Source organism: Myotis yumanensis, unplaced genomic scaffold (assembly GCF_028538775.1).
Source record: "Myotis yumanensis isolate MYYU_CA2020_CCGP unplaced genomic scaffold, mMyoYum1.0.hap1 SCAF_5, whole genome shotgun sequence".
NCBI classification, from domain to species: Eukaryota; Metazoa; Chordata; class Mammalia; order Chiroptera; family Vespertilionidae; genus Myotis; species Myotis yumanensis.
The window spans coordinates 107,371,478-107,399,144 of NW_027223756.1; the positions used below are offsets into that span (position 1 = coordinate 107,371,478).

Genomic DNA, 27,667 nt, shown 5'->3' on the forward strand with positions numbered 1-27,667 from the left:
ATGGCAGCCAATGCCAAGCGGTGTCGTCAGCAGCGCCAGGGCCCAGCTGAGAAGGCAGCGGCCCACAGCAAGCTGGCCCCAGCAGAAAAGCACGTGGAGGCAGATGTGGCAGCGCGGTGCTGTGCAGGGAGTGGAGGAATCGCGAGTCCCATGCCTGCCCCGCTGGTCCCCGCGCTGCTCACTGCAGGACCTGCCGGTGGAGCTGCTGGTGCAGATCTTCGCCTCGCTCCCCGGCACCGATCTGCCCAGCCTGGCCCTGGCCTGCACCAGATTCCACCACATCCTGCACATCGACAGCATCTGGAGACGGCGCTGCCAGGAGGAGTTTGGCGTTTGTGAAAACTTGCAGAATCTGGAGATGATCGGTACGTCTTATCGAGAAGTCTATACGAAGCTGTTCCACCCATACTGACAAATTTTGGGTTTGTGGCAGCTAGATCATGGCTATAGAAGACTGCTGAATGTCCTGGTGGATGGCTTATGTGTTGGGGTCCAACCTCAACAGGTCCAGGGGACCCCAAAGGTGTGGACGGAGTCGGCGAAGAAGGAATGACACGGGAGACAGCATTCAGTTGATCAGCATAGCGAGGTTCTCCCTCCAGGTTCTAGCCAGGTTCTATCACTAGGTTCTTCAGCCAGGTTCTCCAGCCAAGTTCTGTAGCCAGGTTCTGTCCAGGATCTTTTGCCATGTTCTCTCGCTAGGTTCTGTCTCTAGGTTCTGTCTCTAGGTACTTCAGCCAGGTTCTCTCGCTAGGTTCTGTCTCTAGGTTCTGTGTCCTGTTGTCCTGTTACATCTGTATTTAGACCAGTTGATTTTAATCCTGTCAATTTCTATTCCAAAGGTTAGGGCGTTTCTTATCTCCATTCCAGGGAGTAAAGATTATGTAGCTTAAGCGTGATAGTTCTTAGTTAAAGTGATTAACTACCCGCCTGGCACTTAATTAAGGGGTTTTATTCCCTCCCTAACTTCAGGGAAAAATTCCTACCTGGGGAAACAACCTTTCTCAGAGAGGTGATCTTGGTTAAGACACATAGCGCCAAGAAGGGGAGCAAACATATTAAGAACAGTATGCCATATACGCCAGGTCCCTTGAACCATACGCTGTGCAGATGTTTCTTCCCTGCAGCGACTGTCAAGCAGCAAGGATGGACTGGCTTCCGGCACTTATGCATCACTGGTTGGACGTGCAGGCCTTCCCTTAACCCCCATGGGGATGGCCCAATGCAATTCGAGCCATCTTTCAGAATTCGCCTGACGGAGAGGAAATCAGCCGCGGTGGAGTGCATGGAAGGCCACCACAGCAGGCCCCACCACCTCCACGTGCAGATTCAGAAGGACAGGTTCAGCATCAAGACAGACCACCGGAAGGATTCACCAACGCGGCCCTGGGACACATGGGGGCGGGTGCTGGTGCAGGAGGTCAGACAGCCATGTGACTGCCTGACCTACCGCCGCCTCTACCTCCCGCCGAGCCACCCGGACGACCTCATCAGGCCAGGTCTCTTCCAAGGCAAATACAATGCCCACAGCCTAACGATTGCCATGCTCAGCTTCCATGGGAAGCATGCCAGGGTCACGAACATCACGGGAGATTTCATCCGGACCGTTACAGATCCACCTCAGGAGCCGCATCCAGCTGCCAGATGGCGCGTTCTTCCGCAGCTTCTTCGAGCTCTCCCGCGTGGTCCAGGAGATTGACCAGCAGGTGATCTGGGAGCAGCAGCAGCAGCAGCAGCAAGAAGACGGGACTGAGGAAAGCGAGGGCCATGGCTGGCAGAGCCCTGCCCAGCCCAGCGTCGGGGAGTCCGGGGCTGCAGCTTCGGAGGAGCAGCCTGTCCCGTTTGTCCTGCCTGCGGGCGTGCGCTCAATGGACCAGAACTACCCCGAAACCTGCAGGATGTGTTTCTATGGCGTGGATGCTGTTACTGCTACCTCACCTGGCTTCACCGACCCCGGGCGCTTCCCTGGAGTCTTCATCCTGTTCGATGAGAACCACATCGGGGTCATCTGTCTGGATACGAACTACTTCATCCTGTACAGCAGAGTCCAGAACACCTTCCAGAATGTGGAGGCGCCATCCCCGCAGGCCTTCCTGGAGATGCTCTCAAACATTCAGCCCAAGACCCCCTGGGAGGTAGAAATAGACCTTAGGCCAGTGGTTCTCAACCTTCTTAATGCCGTGACCCTTCAATACAGTTCCCCATGTTGTGGTGACCCCCAATTTCATTGTTACAAATTGAACATGATTAAAGCATAGTGATTCATCACACCCAAAAGAAAATAAAGACATCTTAGTTAATGATAATAAGAAATTAACAACAACAAAAAATAAAAATAAAAATAAATAAAACATCCCGGGGAAACAAGCCAGGGCTTTCAGACCACGACTGACTATCCTAACCAGGGTCACAGGTGAGTGACCAAGCCGGGGATTAAAGCAGAGATTTTCTTTCTGTCGGGGGCGGTGGGGGGGAGGGGGGGGCGCAGTGCCCTGAGGAAGATGGTGTAGGAATCTAGTCCCCAGTGGTGCTGAAAATGTTTCAAGTTTCCATGTAAACACAGGGGCAGCACATTTGAATGTCATGGATGTAAGTTTATGCCAACAGCACCACCTCCTGGGCACGAGAGGCACTGCCGTCCCTTGACGGGAGGCCAGTATCATTACCATTAGGTACAAGCACAAAATCAAGCGATGGGATGGTTTTTCCCCATTCCCGCCAAATTAACTAGCTAGAGGCACACGGTTTGGGAGTTCCCCTGACACCTCGGATGGAGGGCATCACTCCCACCCCAACAAGGAGAAAATGCTGCGTGTACCACAAAGGCCTTTTCTCGACACCACCTGGCGTAGGCAGAAAAATGCCTCAGCCCACCCCCCACCCCCCCCACCCCCCCGCCACAAAAGATGTCCACATGGCAAAAGGGAGTTTGCACATGTGACCCTCACATGCAGAGGGTACCTGGCTTATGCAGGTGGCCATCAGCAGGGTCCTTAAGAGGGAGCGGGCCCGGCAGAAGAGAGGGGAGGCCGGAAGGGGAACTGGTGTGACCCTCGGGCCAGCTGGGTGGGGAGGAGGGGCCAGGAGCTGCGGGTGCAGAGCCTTCACCCACTGGGGACAGACAGGACTCGGCTTCTCCCTGTGCCTCCAGAGGAGCCGCCCTGCCCCCATCTTCACTCCAGCCCCGAAGCGGGCTTTGGACTCTGACCTCCAGAACGCCGAGATAACAATTTGTGTTATTTTAAGCCCAGAAGTCCGTGATCAATTAATGTATACCTGATATCTATATGTTTTAAAGTGTGTATGTAATGTCCCAAAGATGTATATACACTTTGAATAATTATTAATTCCCATGGGTTAAATCTGAAAATAAAGAAACATCAATTGAGCTATAAACTGTTAAATTGTGGTTTTGGGGGGAAAAATGAAAAAGAAGTGTGGTTTTGGGGAGCACCCAGTGTGTGTGTGTGTGTGTTAATTTATAGTTTAAGGAGCCCCCACACACACACTAAAACAAAAGCTCATGACTGATTTCATGAGCAAATCAACCAAACAAGGAAATTCTCATGCCAAGTTGATAGAGACTCATGCACAAGATAGAAGAAGAAATACTGTTATGGGGTCAATTCATTTTATGCAGCCAGCGTTACTCTGATGCCAGAACTGAGCAAAATATTTCAGGAAAAAAAATAACAACGACAGACCAATATCCCTCACGAACATAGAAACAATAGTTTTCAAAAATATATCAGAAGTCATATCCAGCGACACACAGAAATGATACCACATCATGACAAAGTGCAACTATCCTGGGAATTCAACATTGTGCTGCATTTGAAAATCAACGGACGTAGCCTGGCCGGCGTGGCTCAGTGGTTGAGCGTCCACCCATGCACCCGGAGGTCACGGTTTGATTCCCGTTCTGGGCACATGCCCGGGTTGTGGGCTTGGTCCCTAGGAGGGGGCGTGCAAGAGGCAGCCGATCAATGATTCTCTCATTGATGTTTCTCTCCCTCTCCCTTCGGCTCTCTCTCTCTAAAATCAATAAAAATGTATTTTTTTTTTTAAAAAAAAAATTTAAAGAAAATCAACTGATGTCATTCACCTTATCAGTAGGAAAAGGAGAAACGCAGAGTCCGGTTCCAGACGGAGACGCACAAGGACCTTGAACTCACCTCCTTCCCCGGCCGCACGGACACACAGCGAGTGCAGGACACTTTCTTCTGAAATAAACTGCACCCCAGGCCAGCGAGACACTCCCCACACTGACTCGGCGGGAAAGACACCTCACCATCAACTCCCCCAGCGCAGTGGTGCCTCAGCGTCTCCCTGAGGAGTGAAGGGCCTGAACCCCACACCTGGCACCCCAACTTGTAAAACCGACACCTGAGATACAAGCCCCATAATATCTAGCTTTCAAAACCAGCAGGGCTGGCGTCCACGAGGCCCCCAAGGCTCTGGCGAACTGAGAAACAGCCTAAAGGGCCGGCACAGACTCCCCGACCGGGGGGCCCAGCACAGAGGCAGCCCCTGAAAAGCGCCCCCACTGCTGGGAGAGAGGCTTCCACGCTCATCTTTTTGTTTGTTTGTTTTAATCCTCCCCCAAGGATATTTTTTAAGAGAGTGGAGGGGAGGAAGGAAAGGAGAGGGGGTGAGAGGGAGAGAAAGAGCGAAACATCAATGCGCGAGACATCGATTGGTTGCCTCCCACACGCACCCCAACTGGGGCCAGGGATGGAGCCGGGCACACGCCCTTGACCAGGAATCGAACCCACGACCCTTCAGTCTGCAGGCCGATACTCTATCCACTGAACCGAACCAGCTAGGGCTTGTATGTTTATCTTTTTTTGCTTAATTGATTTCAGAGAGGCGGGGAGAGGGAGCGAGAGATATAAGCATAGATGAGAGAACACATTGATTGGCTGTTTCCTGCACCCCCCGCCACACACACACACACACACACACACACACACACTGGGGATGAAGCCCACAACCTGGGCATGTGTCCTGACTGGGAATCAAACCATGGTCGCCTGGTTCATAGGTCGAGGCCCCACCACTGAGCTACACCAGCTGGACTTGCCTGCTTATCCTAACGAGCCAGCGCGAGGGCAGCTTCTCGTGAACACAGTCCCGGCCTCCTGAAACCTCCTGCAAGGTGGAGGCCACACTGAGCCGCTGGGCCTCCAGAAAGGAGCTAGCTGTGCACCCTCTGCCGCCCTGACTTTGGGGACCCGGAGACACCTGTTCTTTGCCTGCTCTGGGGGCGCGGGCTCATGTTCACGGGTCCCAGGGAACTGGAAGATGGAGAGCGTTCCTGGCCGACACCACCCCACAGTGGAGGGGCACCCGGTGTCCCGAATCTTCAGAGCAGCAGCCAAACACACCTGGGGGGCTGCCCCCTCGAGGAGGACTTGGAGGAGGCAGCACGGACACGCTCTCCCGCCACATGGTCTCCCCACCACGCGGTCTCCACGCTATGCTCTCCCCACCACACCTGAGCGCCCCTCTCCGGGAGGGAGCCTGCCACTCACCTGGTGCCCCGTTGGGTGGCTGCTGCCCAGGGCCCTCCCGGTCCCCTGGCTGTGGAGGCCAGTGCAGCTTGGTTCCCGGGGCCCATGGGACACACCAAACCAGCAGTTCCTGGCAAGAGCCACCGTGGGGACACTGCACAGACAGGGACGGAGCCAGTCCTCGTGGTGTCTCTCCAGGAGAGCGGCCTCCTGGCTTACTTGGGACGCTTACATGGGACCCCGGGGGCGCCATCTGGGGACGGAGGGGGCGCCCCTCCGCCCTCTGCCTCCGCCTCCTGCAGGCGATCAGGCCTGCACTCCGGCAGCTCGTGCACCTGTGCGGCAGAATTTCTGCACCTGCTGCCCAGGGAACCCCTCCTTCACCAGCTCAGGTGCCACCAGGCTGTGCTCCTGGCCCCACGGGACTGGACCGTTTCAGGCAAGGACAGTTCTTCCCCACCCCGTCCCCCAGGGCACAGCAGAGGCCGCACACATGGAGATGCACCCCAGTCTTCCTGGGAAAGGGCTACCGGCTTATCTTGATAGCTGCAGCCTGGGGGCCAGGCTGCTAATTAAACTAAATATGGAGGGGCTGCCTGCAGGCCTTTGCAGGGACCAGGGGGGCTGGGGGTGCCATCGCCTCGCTGCCCCGCCTCCCCGCCCACGGTGCCTGTGTCTCTGTGACTGAGAGGAGCCTGTGCACACGTCTGGGCCCTGGCTTTGGTGGCCGCCAGCAGAGGACACATTGTGACAGCCTGGCTCTAGCGGCCAATGGGAGGTCACAGGTTCAGCGAAATGCACACAAAGAAGCTCAGCTCAGAGGGCACAGCCCATTTCCCAGCCTTCCCCTCGAAGAGGTACACTTCATCCTTTAAACGCTGCTGCCTGCCCTGGCTGGTTTTGCTCAGTGGATAGAGCACTGGCCTGCGGACTGATCTCGGGTTCAATCCCAGTCAAGGGCACATGTCTGGGTTGCAGGCTCAATCCCCAGTAGGGGGCGTGCAGGAGGCAGCCAATCCATGATTCTCTCTCATCATTGATGTTTTCTCTCTCTCCCTTCCTCTCTGAAATCAATAAAAGTATATTTTTTAAAAATAAACAAAAGTCTAACCACTATGCTGTACACTTGAAACTAATATTGAATGTCAGGTGTGATTGAAATTGTTTAAGTAAATAAATAGACTAGAAAAAAAAGAAAATAGCAAACATGAGTGAATGACAGAAGAAAACTAGCTCTCTGAATGTTTAGGTGAAGTTTTAGCGTTTCTACGAAGCATCGTAAGCCTCGCAGAAATGGTGCCACAGGGACGCGCTGCCCGTGGACCTGGCCGCCAGCTCCGCTCCCGCTGCAGGGGACGTGCAGCCCGCCGGCTGCATGTGGATGTCTCACCCCCAGGCCCGCTGCACACACCCCACTGTCAAACACATTACATTTCCCACACACACACCCACAGGTGGGGGAGGACATGTTTATTGCGCTAACCCTCTGAAGGCACCCACACGATGTCCAGGTGTCGCTCGGTGGCCCAGCGGCCGACGAGCCTTCCAGGTTCCCAACTTGCAGCTGGGCGTCCAGTCCGGCCGCACGGTGAGCGCTGTGACACCCACGGGCCACCTCTTCCAGGGACACGCGGGAGGCAGCTTTGGTCTGAGTGAGGAAGTGGCTTGAGGGGAGTCAGAGAGGAAGGATGAGCGAGAAGCCCTGTGTCTGCGACACGCGTGGGGACATGGGCGTGGGGACAAGGGCGTCGGGCAGGGGTAAGGCAGCGAGTGGTGCTCGGGCTGCGGAGCGGCGAGCGGTGCTGAGGGCGGTGGCGGGCACGGGGCGGGCACGGCGGGGTCCCCGGCGGCACCTCAGTCATCTTCGCCCCCGCAGAGCAGCAGGAGGGTTTTCTTGTAGTCCCCGGACGTGTCGCTCTGAAACCCAAAGGCTCTCCGTGAGCGACCCCCACAGCGGCCGCAGGGAACAGAGAGAACCAGCCGGCAGGGAATCGCACTGTGACTTTTCCCCGAAGCGGCGACCCGACTGTCACACCGGGGATGCCACGGGGTTTCCTGCCGACACAGCCTCTCGCTCCCCGGCTCTCCCCGCCACGGGTGCGCATGGCCGGCTGTGGATTTCTACACGGAGCATTGAGCAAGGCCCCTCACCTTAATCATGGAGTAGAGCGAGGTGGCGAAGTTCTTCCGGAACTCCTTCCTGATGTTGAACAGGTCGACCTCGCTCCGGGACACGATGACCCTGATGAGGGTGTGGTCGTCGGTGCCGGCGCCCTGGAGAAAGGACAGCAAGGCCCGCGTTTACAGACCCGCGCTCCCGAGCCGGGCGCGCCCGCAGAGGAAAGCCACGTAGTGACATGCAGCTACGAGCTTTATGGAGAAGGAAAAGCCCCCAAGGCCATTGCCTAAACCGCAATCTCGGTCGCAGGGGGAGAAAGGACCAGGGAGAAGCGAGTGAGGGGGCACTTGCCTTCATCGCGTAGTAGAGCGTTTCGGCCAGGTAGGCGGGGATGCTCCGGATGCACTTCACTAGGAAAGCGAGAACATCAGGTCAGAGGCTAATCTGGTAAGAAAGGGACCAAGTGGCCCTGCCTGGTTTGGCTCAGTGGGCAGAGCGTTGGCCTGCGGACTGAAGGGTCCCGGGTTCGATTCTCAGTGTGGGGCGTGCGGGAGGCAGCCGATCAATGATGCTCTCTCATCATTGATGTTTCTACCCCTCTCTCCCTCTCCCTTTCTCTCTGAAATCAATAAAAATGTATTTATTTTTTTAAAAGGGACTAATTAGAAGTCCCAGGCCGCCTCGCGCCCACAGCTGTTTATTCCCCCAGACAGAGAGTGACCCCCTGGGAGCTGAGCTGCAAGTATTTCCCCAGACGGGGACTCCCTCAGGCCCTGCTTCCCCAGCAGGGGCCACAGCGCTGGGGGGTGGGTCTGAGGCCACTGTTCCCAGCACCCTCCCTTCTGGCAATTTCAGTAGCATCGGTTGTTATGGCACAACCTTCATGAGCCCCGAGAAAGTCTACAAACATCCTGGAGGTCTCCTTCCAGCCTGTGCAAGCCAGTAACACAGATTTCTCTTCTCCCTGGTCTTTGCAAACCCCGGACTGTCCCCCGCCATGGTAACCAAGGTGTTCAATCTGCACCCGGCACACCTGGGTGCCCGGGGGCAGGGCCCGATTCTGGAGGAACCAGGTAAACATGCGGCAGAAAAGGGCACCTGCCCCCCATCTCCTGGGGCGGCCGCTCGGCCCCCAGGCTGCTGAGCTGCAGAACGCTTAGATGAAAATCCCTCACGATACAAAAATCACCCTCCACGGGGCGGGGTAAACTTTTCCAATGCTTAGAAAAAGCCCAGCCACGAGCAACTAAACACGTCACAATGCTCACGTGCAGCGGACGCACCGCTCGAACCCACGGGATTTGGGAAGCATGAGATACTGCAAGGAACTGCACCCACTCGGTCCCCCCCTTTTTCCAGATTATCCTGAATGTGCAGCTAAACGCAATTCCCAGTCGTTCCTCTGAAAACAACCACGGTCACAGCTCCCGGTTCATCTAAGAAACTTTTCCTACATCGGGTGCCGCGTCTCAGCCGCCGCGAAGCTGGGAGGACGGTGCTGGGAGAGCATGGGGTCCCGCAGGCAGCAGCCATAACGCGGACCAGCCTCCAGATGGTGCCCACTCTCCGGGGTGATCGGGGAACAGCAGGGCTTTCAAAATGGTTTTTAGACAATTCCCTTTATGATCCCACAGGAGCTAACGAGATCATCAAGTATTTCCAACATCAGGGCAGGCATCCCGTTGGAAACGTAGGCGTTTGCGTCCTACAAGCTCTTCTTTTCCTAAGAAATCGGTGTTGATGTTCAGACACAGCCTGAGCGGAACGAGCTCCGGGGGCTCTCGACACCACGCGTGTCACGTACACCGGACAGTTACCTACCGACAGCCAGGAGCAGCTGCTCCAAGTTCCCGGAAGTCTCCCGGTCAATGGTCTCCTCGATCTGGAACCCCGATATGGTCATGTACTTGTCAAACACTGGAGAAGAGAGAAATGAGCTCAACACCCGGGGCTCACTCTCCGCAGAGAAGGCCCTCCTCTCACCGGGCACTGCCCTTCCGGACGCAAAGCCCCCTCTCCTTCCTGACGGCGCCCGATGGTGTCCGAGCCTCGGAGTGCCCCAAACACCTGCTGACAACTGTCTTGTTCCCTGATCCCCCGGCCCTGAGCTATGGGACCGACGGGGAAATCCGGAAGATTCGGAGACGCCTTCCTTTCCTTATAAAAGTCACAGAAGCCCGTTTGCATCTTAAATTTCTTCCCGCTGTGAAAACGGTCGCTACGTTTGGGGCTGCAGCAGCCACCCTGTGACATGAGGCGGAGCGCGAGGGAGCAAGCCAAGCGCTGAGGACAGCGGAGCAGAGAACGGAGGCCACGGCGGCACGGTTTCCCGCCACCGGCCCCTGACCTCATTCCCGCCTGGCGCCGTGGGTAACGAGGGCTATCCAATCGAATAAACTGTGGACAACTTATTAAAACCCGGAGAAGCAACCGAGCGCCAACCCATCCAGAGAAGGAGGGCGGTGACCACTGCCCGGAGGGAATGCCTGCAGGGCCCACAGCTCAGGGGTCAGTGACCGAGCGCGACAACCCAGAGCCTGCCTCTCCCTCGTAGAGCGAGAGGTGGACGAGGAACTCTCGCTTTTAAAAAGCTACAACAGCCGCAGAGAGAATGACGTCAGTCCCCGGGGTCCCCAAGAAGCAATGAGACGTGGACCCGCCCGCAGGTGCGCTCGCCGGCAGCCGAGGGCCTCCCTGCACCGCGTCTCCCGCACTCACCCCTCCGCAGGTGGGACACGCTCCTCGTCCCGAAGATGGTGATGAACTTCTCCTCGTCGGTGCCCCACTTCAGCTCTCCCGCCTGGAACAGCGTCTGCGAAGAGTTCCGCCCGGTCAGTCCCCGCTCCTGCCTCTCGCTGGCATCACACCTGGTTCCGCTCCCCGAACCGGAACCCGCCCGGTGCATCGTCGGACGCTTTCCCACCCTCACGTTTCCTATCCTGACCTCCGACCTGAGTCTGGGGCTACTTGGGGCCCCGAGGATGAACTGCCACGGAAGACGGGTGGGTCAGAGCTAAACGCAGCCCTGGCCCCAGGTGAGTGTCCCCAGTGTGGCCGCGACCGACCGGCCTTTCCGGGGCCCCGGGGGGTGGGCCGAGTTCCGAGCGGCCACTCACAGGCTGGGAGGGAGTGGCCGGACCAGGGGCTGCGTCCTCTGCCTTTTCTGTTTTCCTGCTCTGGGTTCACCTGGTAGAAAGTAGCTTCCTGTTTTCTCTTCACACCTGACCGTGAGCCAGAGCGGGCCATCCCAGCGCCCTCAGTGCCAGCCACTCACTGGCTCACCAAGTCCTGAGACGGCAGGGCGCTCTCGGCCAGGGACCAGGAGGGAAAAGCGCCACAGGCTTGTGAAGGGCCCTGAGCTGTCTGCTTCCTCTCCACGGAGAAATCTTCACCCACCCCTCACCCCCCAAGTGACAACAGTCGGCTGCCCTCCCCTCAAGGCACAGGAGGGCGTGTTCCCTCCTATCGAGCTGGCAGGACCCTGTTTCCAACAGGCGGAGCTGAGTAACTACGCGCTGCGAAACCAACGGAGGGCATCGCCATCGGTGCTGCCTGGCCACTGAGCAGGCGGAGGCCTGGACTCCGGTGAGGGGACACTTCCTCGGGCACGTTCTGATGTTCCCCTTCGGTTCTGGGCGGTCACACCCCTGCAGGCAGGGAGGGGACACCTGCACGGCCTCGGTGTGGCCCAGGACCCCAGGGGCACCAGGAGCCTGTAAGCAATGCCGGTGCCCGGCCCCCGGGCCCTGAGAGGAACCTGCAGTGGGGGGTCCCCGGGCGACGAGGCTGAGATGCACCGAGAGGGAGCGCTCTGCAGAGGGACGGCACTGAAACCGGTGACAATGATGCAGCCGGCAGAGGGGGGCAACCCCCCAATCCTACAATTATTTGCCACCTGCTGTATACTAAACACCACTCATCACTGAAATACATTCCTCTTATCCTCTCTGCCCAGACCTACTGCCCCCTTGGCCGTGGGATCAAGAACACCTGGGTTGTTTTTCTGTCAGATTCTCCGATTTGTGGGTGTTCCGTGATCCCGGAAGAACTGCACCTCGTGCTCCTTACTCTTCATGTGTCATTTATTTCACCTCACTTCGGCTTTGGGGTAAAAGGGTTTGTGGGCCACATCAAAGTGAAGGAAATAGCCCTACTGCTTTGGCTCAGTGGATAGAGCATCGGCCTGCGGACTGAAGGGTCCCAGGTTCGATTCCAGTCAAGGGCACATGCCTGGGTTGTGGGCTAAATCCCCAGTAGAGGGCAGCCAGGAGGCAGTCAGTCAGTGATTGCCTCTCATCATTGATGTTTCTATCTCTCTCTCCCTCTCCCTTTCTCTCTGAAATCAATAAAAAAAGTATATATTAATAAAAAAAAAAGTGAAGGAAATGTACACGGGCCTTGTGCTGTGAGAGACCAGACAGACGCCAGGAGAACGCCATGAGCACGGACTCTCTTCACTCGGATGTCATACGCGGCAGCCACACACGGAGCCACTCACCTGGGCGTCCTGTTCAACCTGCGCCTCGTCGATCCCGGAGTCGGGGTCTCTATTCGCCTGCGAGAGGGAACAGACACCCCGGGTTACAGCGGCGCCACCTGCTGGCTGTGCGCAGAAAGCTTTTTATTCTCGGGAATAACCTACTTTTTATTAAGATCCTATCAGTGTTTCCCCTTATCCCGCAGCGCGGTCCAAGCCCCGCCCGATCCTCTTGGTTTTAAATTCTATGAGTGAAAGAGGACAGTGACACCCCAGAGAACTGCCAGTCAGCTACGAGGCGTTCCGCTCAGACCGGAGAAGACGGACACCACACAGCCAGCACCGAGCAGAAATGACTGACAGAATCGTGAGTGGCCTCGCCTCACGGGTCAGGCCAGTCTGGCTTGGATTTCCTATCACGCTGCACCGCGCCCACCCGGTACCTGCAGCAGGACCACCAGCATCCTCTGGTAGAACCCCGAGGTGTCCCCCACCACGTCGTCTTCCAGGCTCGAGCCGTATTCTGCAACAGAACAATGTCAGACTTAGTCACAGCTCCCGGCAGCTAGAAGAGACCCCGCCCCCTTCGCCATCAGAGGAGACACAGGGGGAGAAGGGCTGCTCAGCCCAGCTGGCGGGACCCATGAGCGGGGGGGGGGGGGGGTCAAGGTTCGACTCCCCATCAGGGCACACGCCCGGGCGGCGGCTCCATCCCCAGGACCACGGGAGCCCGCAGCCCTTGTTACTAACTTGCAGCCGCAACTGCGGGGAAGAGGTGCCTCCAAGGCATTTCAATATTTCATCGCTGTTGGCACGCAGACGGCATCTAAAAGCCTGAGACGTCGACTGGGATTGGCGTGCAGGAGGCAGCCCATCAGTGATTCCCTCATCACTGGTGTTTCTCTCTCTCTTTCCCTCTCCCTTCCTCTCTCTGAAATCAATGAAAACATCTTTTAAAAATCGATCTTAACTTTAAAAAAGAAGTATCTGATTAGCATAACTGTTCTCTGCTCTGTTCTGAGTGCCCTAGACTGTGACGGCGAAGGCTCCGAGGGAGGGGCTGGACCGAAAGGCAAAATCCGTTCCCCAGAAGCACTGGGTCCTCGCCCAAACCGTGACTCGGCCGCTCACAAGCGCTCCGGGGCCAACGTCGCTGCGAGCCTGCGGGCACAGGGCCCCCAGCGCAGGCGCGCCCACACTCACTGCCTCCTCCTTCCAGACGGTGTGCAGCACGGCCCCTAGGTCTCCCGCCCTCCGGACCAGCGATCTGCAACCTCTCCCATCCCGCGGCATAAACGGACCACCGAGCTCCTGCGGCACGCCAGCACATAGGGTACTTTTTGCCAATGACGCGCACACAGAATGAGGCATCATTTTGATTGGTTCACACCGGACGGCGACTGTTGTGTTGGCTGCTGTCATTTTTTCATTTGACAATCTAAGGCAGCGGTTCTCAACCTGTGGGTCGCGACCCCTTTGGGGGCCGAACGACCCTTTCACACGGGTCGCCTAAGACCACCGGAAAACACATATATGATTACATATTGTTTTTGTGATTAATCACTGTGCTTTAATTATGTTCAATTTGTAACAATGAAATTGGGGGTCACCACAACACGAGGAGCTGTATTAAAGGGTCGAGGCATTAGGAAGGTTGAGAACCACTGGTCGAAGGGGAAAGGTCGGGGTCCCTGACTCAACAGTCAGGGGCTGCATGCTTTAAACATTCGTGTGGCACACCAGACGGAAGCTGCGGCTCTGACAGTCTCCGTTTTCTTTCCTGGGGAATGGCCATCCTTCCGCTAAAAGCGTACTTTTCCTCCGCAGCAAATACAGTTCACGCTGAGGGCGCGCAGTGGCAGCTTAAGCCAGGCCGCTGCCCGCCACACATTTCGGCTCTCCCACCGCGGCCGAGGGCAGGGAGCCCGGACCACAGGAGCCCGCAGCGCCGCTGGACGAAGGCGGCCCGGCCCAAGGCATTTAGATATTCCATCGTTATCCGAGAGCAGCCAACACTTACAAGCCTGAAGCTTCTATTTAGGAAAGTCCAAGAGCGTGGTATGTTTATTTCAATCAGCTACCCAAATACAAACCCTGAAGAATCCTTCCTCGCTCCCTCCACTCAACACCTTTCACACGTGTCTCCCTGTAGGGTTCATTCCCCCCACCTGCCACCCACCTGGACGTCAGACCTGCCTGGCTTACCTCCCGCCCTCACGCGGCCACCTGATCCTCCACTGATGCAGAGCCTGCCTCCTGGTCCTTCAACACCCCTCGCCCCCCGGGAAGCGCTGTGCCTTTCACCAAGGCCGACCTGCTGACCCGCCACGCGGATCCCCTGTAACGGCCTAACTCGCCTGCTCAGGTTCTCTCCACCCGGACACACGCGTTTCCTCCACGCGGTCGGGTTCTGTCCCCTCCATACACTTTCCACAGCCCGGTCTCCGTGGCACTGCAGGCCGTGGGTGGGCAACCAAACTGCCTTCCTTCTCCCCTGACCCAAGCCCCCCATCCCCCAACCCCCACCCCTGTCTCAAAACCCTGCTCAGCGCCTGACTACACCACGAAGACCCTCCCAACACCCAAAGCCTCTCTTCTCTGAGTGAATTCCTGCATATGGACTGTGGGTATTTGGCTTCTGTTTGAGGTTTACTGTCCTGTAATTACTGCGTTTCTCTAAGTCCCTCACCCCTCAGTAGGCAGCAAATGCCCTGAGGGCACAAACCAGGCCTGGTGCATCTTCCCTGTCATTCGTGACAGCCCTCACGCTGCCAGACCCAGAGCCCCTGCAGGGACCACACGCAGGCACTGTGCCCTCGAGGCACCCGGCAGCCACCGGGCGCACTGGCTCACTCTTCCGTGTCAGAAAGCGATACCGGACTGTGACATGGAACACGGCTCTCAGGTGACCACAGGCATCTGAGATGCACGTCCCACGTCGGCCTGACGGTTGGGGCTGTCCAGCCATCACAGCAGAAGCAGGCAAGGAGTGTTACAGGGCCCCAGGGCAGGAGGACTAGGGAAACTGAGGCAGGGGAGTTAAAACAAGGCCAGACGGTGCAGCCAGCTGGTAACTAGCAAGCCATTGTCTTCCCAGCCACAAACATGAGAGCAAATGGTGAAAAACCTTCTGAATGAGAGAATGCAGAGGGGAGGGGAAGAGGCAGTCTTACTCCCTCAGCAGAGAGGCCCGCAGCCTCAGGCTGGGCAAGATAAAGTTGCAGGTGCTTCTCATGAGTTCTGGGAAGGCCACAACAGAGTAAAAGAAAGGGGCCTTGAGAATCACTCTGCACCAACACAGTCCGCAGAGGAATGTTGAAGCCTATGGACAGGAGGGTATATAACGCCTCAGACCCCACCCAACTCGCTCTTCAGATGAGCTGAGAGCCGGTCTGCACTTCATGAGCCAGATGCCTAGGTTTGCCGGCTTTGCTTTTGCTTCTTTCAATCGAGATGCAGCTCTAATTGCTTTAATAAATTGGCTTTTCACAAGGCAGTCAAGGTCCCTCGGATAAATCTATAATAATAAAAGCGTCATATGCTCATTAGACCGGACAAGCCAAACAGCGGAATGACCCGGCCGCGAGGGCCGAGCCCCTCGCATGAATTTCGTGCATCGGGCCTCTAGTTCATTTATAGGAGAAGACGAGGATGGAGGTTGGGGACAGCCTCTCCCCCTGGCGCAGGGGGCTGTCCTGTCCGGGAACCCTCTCTGGTGTCAGTGAGAGGGGCCTACGACAGAGAGACCAGCACTTGGGAAGGTAGCTGTTTAGCTGGGTAAACCCCACACTGTTCTGACTTGCTGGGTCCCAGCGGACGATCCTAAGATTAACAAACGAAGGCTCCTGGCTAAGAGCAGCGGGCGTGGCGGCCTGTGGGCTGGCCGCCATCTGGACGGCTGGTCCCGCCGTCAGGCAGGGCGAGTCTGGTACTGGACATCTGACGGGGAAACTGTCTACTACCTTTACTCTTATTTTCATTTTCCTGGTTCCACTCACAGAATATGCTTCAGACCGACGGACTTTTTTTCACAGGGAAAGTAAGGCACGCCAGAAAGGAGAGCCAGCGTGCAGCCCTCAAACACAGCCGTCGCAGAATGGCAGGCCTGGCCGCAGACGCTCAGCCGGGTGAAATGTCTTTTTACCTTGGATAATTCTCAACTTTGCTAACAGAAAACTGAACTTTTATAAGGAAGAAAAAAACCTTTGCAACTTTCCCTTTTGCTAATCCTCACCCAAGGACATATCTTTTTTTAACACTGCTTCTACGGAGAGTGGAAGGGAAGGAGGGAGGGAGAGGGAAACACTGATGGGAGAGAAACACATCGACTGGTTGCCTCCTGCACGCACCCCGACCAGGGGCAGAGAGTGAACCCGCAACCCAGGTAAATGCCCTCGACGAGGAATCTAACCCTCCACCCTCTGGTGCACAGGCTGACCCTCTAACCACTGAGCTACGCTGGCAGGGCCTGCTTACAACTTCAAGTGAATATGACAGAAAGACCCACTGGTGTATCCCTACCCTAGAGGCGAATCCTACCTAAAAGGGAATGCCATCTTCATCCAAAACTCCTTATAAAACTAAAAGTTACCCATAAATAACTACATTAGCTATGGGTAAGGGGGTCGGGGAGGAGAAAAGCAACTCGAATGGTTTCTCACTTATTCCCTCACCCATTCGTCCAGCAGTCACGCGTGGCCCGCCTCCCGCAACCACGGACCTGCATTCGCTCTAGAGCAGCGGTTCTCAACCTGTGGGTCGCGACCCCTCTGGCGGTCGAACGACCCTTTCACAGGGGTCGCCTAAGACCATCCTGCATATCAGATATTTACATGACGATTCATAACAGTAGCAACGTGACAGTGATGAAGTAGCAACGAAAACAATTTTATGGTTGGGTCACAACATGAGGAACTGTATTGAAAGGGCCAGAAGGTTGAGAACCGCTGTTCTAGAGAAATGGAGGAGGGACATGGAGATGAGAAACGCAGGTGGAAGCCTGTACCTTCCTCGTAGACTTTCTTTATGGCCGTGAGCTCCTCGGGGGTCCTGGAAGCAATGATCTCCGTCAGGACTTTCTCATCCGTCCCCGCTCCCTGTGGAGATTAATTTTCAATAAAAAGAACGTGTCAACAGACTAAAAGGAAAGTGATCTTCCTAGAACAGACGTTACCCAAATTGCAGGATTATACAAAGAGTGCCCAACATGACAGTCCCTCCTTTGCCTGTGCGTTCCGTTAGTTACAGAAATGAGAAACTGCAAATTAAGACAATTTTACCCCTTGTTGTCTAATGAAAAACAAGGTTCATTGTAAGTGTGCATACAGAGACAGCAGATTATGCAAACCTGTAATTTTATCGGCTTAATTCTAAATAGTTTACAAGTAAAGCATTTTAATGAAACATGGAAAAATAAAAAAGGCTGAAATAGTGCAAATGTAACTCTTAACATGGATTTATAGGGAGAAGCACTGATACTTAAACAATCTACTCAAAACATCAGCCCTGCCCCCACCTCAGCTCTCTGTGGGCGAACGGGGACGTCCGAGCAGAGGTAACAGGCAGTGTGGCTCAGTGAGCAGGAACTGAATCAGTAAAAGGATTGGGACCTGCTTTCTGGAGTTTTGAAAAATAATTGTAATCAGCCCTAACTGGTTTGGCTCAGTGGATAGAGCGTCGGCCTGCAGACTCAAGGGTCCCAGGTTCGATTCCAGTCAAGGGCATGTACCTTGGTTGCGGGCACATCCCCAGTAGGGAGTGTGAAGGAGGCAGCTGATCGATGTTTCTCTCTCATCGATGTTTCTAACTCTCTATCCCTCTCCCTTCCTCTCTGTAAAAAAAAAAAATCAATAAAATATATTTTTTTTTAAAAAAGAGAAAAATAATTGTAATCAGTTTTCCTTTTTCTGATGGTAAAAGTCACAGCGACACTGATAAATTAGAAGACACAAGCAATGCTATAACCTACCTCAAGTTTAAAAGGTAGTATGTGTAAGCATTATTCTCTTCATATCTCTGTTTCTTTACCCAAAACCAAGCCCTTGGAAGACCTGGATGTACGCTCTGGCAGAACCTTAGCTGCTGCTACCACTTCACAGCACGCCACCAAGACACCCTGTCTCCGGTGCCCTAAGATAGTGCTTGCTCCCAAAGGATCGCTGTGGAAAATGCAGGGAGTAGGCCCAGCAAGGCCCCTATCTTGGTACCCCTCTGCCCTCCACTCCCACGAAGAATCCCTGGGCCACATTATCTCTTTGTTATTCAATCTGTTTCCTTTTCCTCCAAACTCAAAGCTGCTACTGAATGACGTTTCCAGGGCAGGGCCGCAGGTCCAACCACCGTTTCAGTGTCGTCAGACTCACACAATAGTTCCAGCCCCCGTGGAGGACACGTGCAGTTAGTTATCGGCTACCAGGAAAGGGTAACGAGTTCACCGGACACTCCTAGGAAAGGGTGTGACAACACCTTTCTGATCTGAAAATCCCCCGAAGCTTTAGGGTTTAACCTCTGATGATTAACCATACTATTTTCCCCAGCCCGCCAACTTCCTATTTTATAAGATAAAACACCTAACCTGTAACATTTTTAAGACACATCTCAAAATTAGAAACAGGCTTAGGAGATCTAAAAGGCTGTAAAAAATGTTAAAAAATTTAAATAGCGCCCGGCTGGCTTGGCTCAGTGGTTGAACCAGTAGGTCGTGGTTCCATTCATGGTCAGGGCACATGCCTGGGGTGTGGGCTCAATCCCCAGTGTGGGGCATGCAGGGGGCAGCCGATCAATGATTCTCTCATTGTTGATGTTTCTCTCTCTCCCTCCCTCCCCCTTCCTCTCTGAAATCTATATATATATATATATATATATATATATATATATATATATAATGTAAACGGCCACTATTATTGAGTAAACTATACAAGAAGGATTAAATGACACGCTTGTAATTGCTCCCGCCTCTCCTCCTGATTGCCTCCCACAGTTCTGTTCTCCAGGAAACCCTCGCAGGAATAACTGAGTATTTTTACGATGAAGGAGGGGCGGTCACGAGCACAGACCCACATGGGGAGACGCGTGGGCGCCGCCTGTACCTTGAGGGCGTGCTTCAGCTCGTAGGCGTCGTAGAGCCACGAGGGCTTCATCAGGGCCACGATCAGCTTCTCGAACTTCCCCGTCAGCTCCGACTTCAGGTCGTCCAGCAGGTCCTGCGCAGAGAACACAGGCGCGTTACCAGGCGCACACGCTGCGCTTCTTCGCGTCTCCGCTGGGAATGGCGGCCCTCGCTCTGAAGGGCTCCCCAGCAGAGGCTCGGAGCGAAGCCCAAGCCGCGGCCTGGGCTTGAGGGGAAGCAAGGCCTCCCTCCGTGTCAAGGTCGCTGTTCAAGAGATGTTTCTCTTCCTTCAGGAATTAAAAAAATGAAAACTTTAAAAGGACACAAAAAAATCTGTTTTAAAAATACTGTTCTGAGAAACACGTGTAGCTTTAAAAAAAAACTTCCCCCCAAAAATCATAAGTGTATGTTGACAAAGGGTAAAAACTGGCCCATCCTCCGCCAACACCTCTCCTTCCTCTGTGTCACGGAGGACGCGCTGTGCCCGACGGGGCCTGCACCCTGGGAAACGCGCTCGCGGGTGAGAAGGAGAGCACATGCCCAGCCCCTCCATTGAGCCTCCTGACAGCTGGAAACTGGATTCAAAGTGCCTGCTGCTGCTGCTTCTTTTGTGGTTTTTTTTGCTTTGCATTTGTTTCTAAATGAAAGGGCGAATGAAAATGTGCAGAATGATGAAATGACACCCAAGTTCTTATGGAGGCGCCCATTCATTTCGTAACAAATTTAATTTCCGTTTGAATTGTCAAAACACCCTCCCCGTCGAGGCTGTGCCTGTGTCCTGACGACATGCATCGCGGCCCAGGCCAACAGCTGGAAACAGAGGCCGGGACACCTGGGTCACCCTGGGGAGGCGGGGACCCCGTGGGTCACCCTGGGGAGGCCGGGACCCCGTGGGTCACCCTGGGGAGGCGGGGACCCCTGGGACACCCTAGGGAGGCCGGGACCCCGTGGGACACCCTGGGGAGGCCGGGACCCTGTGGGTCACCCTGGGGAGGCCGGGACCCCGTGGGAAACCCTGGGGAGGCCGGGACTTCGTGGGACACTCTGGGGAGGCCAGGACCCCGTGGGACACCCTGGGGAGGCCGGGACCCCATGGGACACCCTGGGAGGCGCAGGAGGGCGGGGTCCAGCCTCAAGCAGGAAGGGCAATGTGTCGGGACAAGCGGGTGAGCACTGTTCACCGACAGCTGCTAATTAAGCAAATGCGGGTCGGGGAGGAGGAAAGCTGGAATCGTTAAATACACGATTTCTGCCAAAATTTCAAACGCATCTTAAACTCGCAGCTGCCGGCAGTCGACGGGGCACGTCTTACCCGGCCAAACAGGGTCTTGAAGGCAGCCACGATCTCCTGGCGCTGCGCGTTGCTGCGGGCCGTCAGCAGGGTCAGGATGCTCTCCTCGTCGGTGCCTGCGGGGGGCGCTCGGTCAGGCCTGGCTGCACACCCACCGGCCGCTCACCTCTGCCGCCTGGGCCCTCGGGGCCTCACCCCACACAACATGCCGTGTTAGGAAACGCATTAAGCTAGATTGAACGTGACCACATGTCCGATGTGGCACTGCCAGCACATCCCACCGTCACTGCTGCTCCGGGAAGCAGGCGGGAAGCCCTCCTGGCTTTCACACTGAGGGCACCGGTGTCCTCGCAGCAAACAGGGGCTGTTCCCACGCACGAAGCCGTGGGGTTTCCAAGTAACGAGAGGGACAAAGATGGAGACCCGGTTTCAAGTGACAGACTATTTAGGGAAAAAATACAAGCACACACAACCCTGAGCTAAGGCAGAATGTGACAAGGCCCAGGGGCAGCCCAGGCGCTAAGTGGGGCCCCAAGGAGGTTCTCGAAGTGATAGGAGGTAGACGGAGTTTGGGAAAAGGTGCAGCCGTCAGTCTTGAAGGACGAAAGGCCAAGCGGAAGGAGGACAGGCTTTTGTTGGGATGAGAGGAAAGGGAAGCAGGGGGAACACCAGGCGTTTGTGAACAGCAGGGACAGCATGGCTCAGAGACCAGGGGAGGAGTCAGACAAGCGGGCTGGGGTACCACGGAAGCCTGGCCAGGCCAGAGCCCCCCACAATCCCTGATCCACCAGGAACCCTCCCCAAGGGCAGCCACGTCTGAGAAAGGTGGGTCCTAACACGGGGCCTGGGGATGGGGAGCACCTGGTGGAGGGCCTGGGGATGGGGAGCACTTGGTGCAGGGCCTGGGGGAGGGGAGCACCTGGTGCAGGGCCTGGGGGAAGAGGAGCACCTGGTGTAGGGCCTGTGGAAGGGGAGCACCTGGTGCAGGGCCTGGGGATGGGGAGCACCTGGTGCAGGGGTCTGGGGGAGGGGAACACCTGGTGCAGGGCCTGGGGAAGGGGAGCACCTGGTGCAGGGGTCTGGGGGAGGGGAACACCTGGTGCAGGGCTTGGGGGCGGGGAGCAGTGTATGTGGAAATCCTTGAGGACAGAGGCTACTAACGGATGGGAAGGAGCCTGGGACAGAGGAGACGGGCGTGGAGGAGGCGTGAGGCGGGTGGTGCTGGCATGGACAGCGGAGACTGCAGAGGGGGCCCCGGGAAGGTCTGCTCCCCTGGCCATCACCCGCCACAGGAAGAGCTGACAGGCGGCTGCAGACCCAGGCTGCTCAGTCCGGACACTGAACCCCGGGTGGTCAGGCGATGATTCCGTCATCTCAGTGCACCTCTCTCTCCAGATCAAAATATCCCAAAATCAGTCCTCCTGCGAATCGATGACATTTTGTTTGGAAAAACAAGGATCCCGTTTCTTTAGAACAAAAGGAAGGGGGCCTCACCCAGGCCCTTCATGGCCTTCCGGAGGGTCTCCGCATCCGCCCGCTCGTCAAACCCGGGGAAGTCGGTCACGGTGCCTCTGAGAGCCTGAGGCGGGAACAGGGGCGTTATTCACAGTGTGACTACCACACACACACAGCACACACATAACATGCACACACAACACACACAGCACAGACATAACACACACACACAGCACGCACATAACAGGCATACACAGCACACACAGCACACACATAACACACGCACACAGCACGCACATAACAGGCACACACAGCACACACATAACACACGCACACAGCACGCACATAACACGCACACACAGCACACACACAACACACACAGCACGCACATCAACAGTGAGCCTGGCTCTATCACATCCCGGTGCAAATCAGCTCCCGTGATAAGCTGTCACCCTATTGAAATGGGCGGATCAGCAAGACCATTCAATGCACAGGCTACAGCCCCCTGCAGCACCTCGGGGACTTAGTGGGAGACCCGCTGGAGGGGCGGGGAGGCCTCTTCCCTCCGGCGTGGCCTCTGTGAGGACCCCCCGCCCCCACCCCCACCTCCTGACTGGCTTCCTCCCAGGCCTCCTTCGCGGGAAGCCTCAGGGCCCTGGTCCAGGAGCCCTTGGAGCCCACGTTCTAGCGGGAAGCCCTAACCCAGGTGCGCTATGCTCTCGTTCTTTGACTTTGCCTGTAGCCCTATTTCCGTTTGCTTATTAGTAACTGTAAGGTAACCTGGCAACGCCTGGGAGGTATTGGAAATGTGTGCGCCAGAAGAAGGCGATCTTTGAATGACAACAGTGCATTGTGGGAGATTCCCTCTACATTTCCTGCTACCCACCCTTTGATCACACACACAGCACTTACAGCATCAACACATTTCATGCTCGCAACTTCATTAGATCTTTAGCAGAAGAAGGCTCCCAATACTGAGCCAAACATTTACCTCTGATAAAGGGGGCTGCCAGCATTTCCTTCCACCCACAAATGTCTTCAAAGCCCCTCCAGACTCCTGTTAGGGTTCCATCTGAAACTGGGGGACCCTAAGGGAAGGGGAGGATCCTGGCGGGTGTGCAGTCACGCGTGTTGGATTATGAACGCATGCAAGCCCGGTCACCTACGCCCCACCCCAGCCTCCGACTGCTGCACTGGCCAGCAGCATCCTGCCACCAGCCAAACCACAACAGATGCCGAGAGCAGCCACAGGACAGGCGTCCACAGGACACAGCACCACGGCCAGCTGGCGGCTCTCCTCGGGGCCCTGAGCTATGCCCCCTGAAAGAGCAGCGCGCACGGATCCTTGACCCCCTTCATGAGGCTCCTCTGAGCCCTTTAAGGGTGAGGCCTGATCCCTCCCAGAGGCAGCAGGGACCTGCTGAGTCAGCTGAGGGAGAGCCCCGCCCTCCACATCGGTCCTGTCCTCACGCCCCGCCTCTGAGGAGTAAGTCATGGGCTGCCTCCAGCAAGAACCTTCCTGGGCCAGGTTAGCAAGACCCCCTGCCCTGGGTGTCCCCTTTCAGTAATTTCCACCCGCTGACCCCTCCCCTACTGCATCCCCAGTGTCTTTGCTGTATTCAGACTCGAACCCACTCTCTCCCCATTGCAATCGTCGTGAATAAAGTCTTCCTCACCACCATAACGGGGTCAGGATAGCTCTCTCCTGTCCCTCCTCTCACTCAAGGAAAGAAGCAAGGTCCCTCATCCGTCCTCAGAACAGGAGTCACCCTGAGAGACCCTGAGAGGACCTCAGGGCTGTGCTCCTGGGGCCCAAAGAGCACAGCCCAGGAGGAAGGGCTGTTTCCCACGTGATTGCTGGGCCCTGTAGCTGGCAGCAGCTCCTTCCTGTCCCTGAGCTAAAGAAAGGGTGTGGCCAGCTAGGGAAGGGGAGGGGCAGCCCCATGCCCCCTGGTCTCATTGGGAGGCCGGGAAGCTAAGTCAAAGCTCTCCGCTCCCCCCACCCCGCTCCGGGAAATGTGCCCCCACCAGGCAGTCTCCCACGCCTGTCTCTAACACGGCAGATGCACGAAGAGCCACAGGCCCCCTCCCCTGGTGCCACGGCTTGAGCCATGAGGACCGGGCGGCTGATACAGGCAACGTCAGGCGGTCCTACATCGTTACAGGGAGCACCGCTTGGGAGATAAGGTGGGAAGGTTGGGAAGACGGCCTGTCCAAACTGGGAGGAAAAGTGCTGCCTCTTGGGCCACGTGCCCGCTGAGTGGGGCTGCTTCAAACCCTCTGCCGGCGGCGCCACCGCCGGCATCGTCCTAACAATGAGGAAACACAAGCGTTCTCGCAGTGTGAGAACCTGGGGCCCACAGCTGGTGTAGTTTGCCGGTCCGTTTATTCATTCATTCGACAACCATTTTTCTTTTATATATTACTAGAGGCCCAGTGCACGAAATTCGTTCACTCAGGGGTGGGGGTGGGGGTCCCTCAGCCCGGCCTGTGCCCTCTCACAGTCCGGGACCCCTCAGGGAATGTCCACCTGCCAGGTTAGGCCTGATCCTTCCAGGGATATGGCCTAAGCTGACAGTCAGACATCCCTCTCGCAGTCCGGGGCTCTAGCAATCTGGGACCCCTCCCTCCTTACCACCCACCTGCAGCGGAGGCAGGAGAGGCTCCCGCCCCCACCGCTGTGCTCACCAGCCCTGAGCCTGGCTTCTGGCTGAGCAGTGCTCCCCCTGTGGAGAGCATTGACCACCAGGGGCAGCTCCTGCATTGAGCATCTGCCCCCTGGTGATTAGTGTGGGTCATAGCGACCGGTCGTTCTGCTGTTTGGTCTATTTGCATATTAGGCTTTTATTATATAGGATATATACTTTATATCAGAGAGGAAGGAAGAGGGAGAGATAGAAACATTAATGATGAGAGAGAATCATTGATCAGCTGCCTCCTGCTTGCCCAGACTGGGGGCCAAGCCCACAGCCAGGGCATGTACCCTGACCGGGAATCGAACCCTGACCTCCTGGTTCATAGGTCAATGCTCAATCACTGAGCCACACCTGCTGAGCAACAACCATTTCTGAATGCGTCCCACATGCCGGGCACTGTACACTCACTAGGAAAACGCCGGGACCGCTACAGCGGAGAGGGCACGACTGCTGTGTAAGTGGAGGCCGGACGTGTGTAGGGCACACACAGAGGGTTCTCCGGGGTGACACGAGCACTCGGGGAGGGACTGAGTGGGAAGAGTGGGAAGAAATGGGAAAAACTTCCCCAAAGTGTCTTGAAAGTGGCCTGTGACGTCGCCAGGCGGTTCGGGAAAGTGGAGAAGTGCAGGGAGCATGTCAGAAGCATAAACCCAGGAAGAATGTGACTCTGGTGAAGGGCGGGTGTATCAACAGCCAGGGGCGGTCCCGTGGGGGGCGCTGGAAGGTCAGCTCAGGAATGCTGACCTCCTCCGGGCTCCAGGCCAGCCCTCAGGGCCACGGGAGGAGCAGCCACTCTGCACCCAGTTACCAGGGCAGCAGCGGAGACCACAAAACGGGCCCTGCAAACCTGGGAAGACTGCAGAGCTACCAGCACAGAAAGGTGCAAGACTCCAGGTCAGGAGCAGCTGAGGCAGAAAAGAACAGGCAGACAGGGTCAGGGTCGGACAGACGGGGTCAGGGCCAGACAGACAGTGTCAGGGTCAGACAGACGGGGTCAGGGCCGGCAGACAGTGTCAGGGTCAGACAGACGGGGTCAGGGCCGGCAGACAGTGTCAGGGTCGGACAGACGGGGTCAGGGCCGGACTGACAGGGCCAAGTCGGACAGACGGGGTCAGGACCGGACAGATGGGGTCAGGGCCAGAGAGACGGGGTCAGGGCTGGACAGACGGGGTCAGGGCCAGACAGACGGGGTCAGGTCGGACAGAGAGGTCAGGGCCGGACAGACGGGGTCCGGGCCGGAGAGACGGGGTCAGGGCCAGACAGACGGGGTCAGGTCAGACAGAGAGGTCAGGGCCGGACAGACGGGGTCAGGTCGGACAGACAGGGTCAGGGCCGGACAGACGGGGATAGACGGGGTCAGGGCCGGACAGACAGGGTCAGGGCCAGACAGACGAGGTCAGGGCCAGAGAGACGGGGTCAGGGCTGGACAGACGGGGTCAGGGCCGGACAGACAGGGTCAGGGTCAGACAGTCAGGGTCAGGGCTGGACAGATGGGGTCAGGGCCGGACAGACGGGGTCAGGGCCAGACAGACGGGGTCAGGTCAGACAGTCAGGGTCAGGGCTGGACAGATGGGGTCAGGGCCGGACAGACGGGGTCAGGGCCAGACAGACGGGGTCAGGTCAGACAGTCGGGGTCAGGGCTGGACAGATGGGGTCAGGGCCGGACAGACGGGGTCAGGGCCAGACAGACGGGGTCAGGTCAGACAGAGAGGTCAGGGCCGGACAGACGGGGTCAGGTCGGACAGACAGGGTCAGGGCCGGACAGACGGGGACAGACGGGGTCAGGGCCAGACAGACAGGGTCAGGTCGGACAGACGGGGACGGACGGGGTCAGGGCCGGACAGACAGGGTCAGGGCCAGACAGACGAGGTCAGGGCCAGAGAGACGGGGTCAGGGCCGGACAGACGGGGTCAGGGCCGGACAGACAGGGTCAGGTCGGACAGTCGGGGTCAGGGCTGGACAGATGGGGTCAGGGCCGGACAGACGGGGTCAGGGCCAGACAGACGGGGTCAGGTCAGACAGAGAGGTCAGGGCCGGACAGACGGGGTCAGGTCGGACAGACAGGGTCAGGGCCGGACAGACGGGGATAGACGGGGTCAGGGCCGGACAGACAGGGTCAGGGCAGGACAGACGAGGTCAGGGCCGGACAGACAGGGTCAGGTCGGACAGACGAGGTCAGGGCCGGACAGACAGGGTCAGGGCCGGACAGACAGGGTCAGGTCGGACAGACGAGGTCAGGGCCGGACAGACAGGGTCAGGTCGGACAGACGAGGTCAGGGCCGGAGAGAAGGGGTCAGGTCGGACAGACGAGGTCAGGGCCGGAGAGACGGGGTCAGGGCCGGACAGACAGGGTCAGGTAGGACAGACAAGGTCAGGTCGGACAGACAGGGTCAGGGCCGGACAGACAGGGTCAGGGCCGGACAGACAGGGTCAGGTCGGACAGACGAGGTCAGGGCCGGACAGACAGGGTCAGGTCGGACAGACGAGGTCAGGGCCGGAGAGAAGGGGTCAGGTCGGACAGACGAGGTCAGGGCCGGAGAGACGGGGTCAGGGCCGGACAGACAGGGTCAGGTAGGACAGACAAGGTCAGGTCGGACAGACAGGGTCAGGGCCGGACAGACAGGGTCAGGGCCGGACAGACAGGGTCAGGGCCGGACAGACAGGGTCAGGTAGGACAGACGGGGTCAGGGCCGGACAGTCGGGGTCAGGTTGGACAGACGGGGTCAGGGCCGGACAGACAGGGTTAGGTCGGACAGACAGGGTCAGGGCCGGACAGACAGGGTCAGGTAGGACAGACGGGGTCAGGTCGGACAGACGGGGTCAGGGCCGGAGAGAAGGGGTCAGGTCGGACAGACGAGGTCAGGGCCGGAGAGACGGGGTCAGGGCCGGACAGACAGGGTCAGGTAGGACAGACAGGGTCAGGGCCGGACAGACAGGGTCAGGGCTGGACAGACAGGGTCAGGTCGGACAGACGAGGTCAGGGCCGGACAGACAGGGTCAGGTCGGAC

The 27,667-nt window shown here is 57.1% G+C and overlaps 1 protein-coding gene and 1 pseudogene across 1 annotated transcript in view; one reads left to right on the forward strand and one right to left on the reverse strand.

The window, feature by feature from the left end:
* On the forward strand, positions 1 to 7,182 carry LOC139011550 (F-box only protein 31 pseudogene; annotated as a pseudogene).
* ANXA5 (annexin A5) overlaps positions 6,969 to 27,667 on the reverse strand; it is a 26,497-nt gene continuing 5,798 nt past the window's right edge. The window contains exons 3-13 of the mRNA XM_070416906.1: positions 22,003 to 22,087; positions 20,530 to 20,624; positions 19,198 to 19,311; positions 17,115 to 17,205; positions 12,553 to 12,632; positions 12,131 to 12,187; positions 10,351 to 10,444; positions 9,454 to 9,549; positions 7,984 to 8,042; positions 7,665 to 7,787; positions 6,969 to 7,430 (exon numbers count right to left, since the gene is read on the reverse strand). Of these exons, the coding sequence (XP_070273007.1) occupies positions 7,368 to 7,430; positions 7,665 to 7,787; positions 7,984 to 8,042; positions 9,454 to 9,549; positions 10,351 to 10,444; positions 12,131 to 12,187; positions 12,553 to 12,632; positions 17,115 to 17,205; positions 19,198 to 19,311; positions 20,530 to 20,624; positions 22,003 to 22,087 (957 nt within the window). The 3' untranslated portion in view covers positions 6,969 to 7,367. The remainder of the gene's footprint in view (positions 7,431 to 7,664; positions 7,788 to 7,983; positions 8,043 to 9,453; positions 9,550 to 10,350; positions 10,445 to 12,130; positions 12,188 to 12,552; positions 12,633 to 17,114; positions 17,206 to 19,197; positions 19,312 to 20,529; positions 20,625 to 22,002; positions 22,088 to 27,667) is intronic.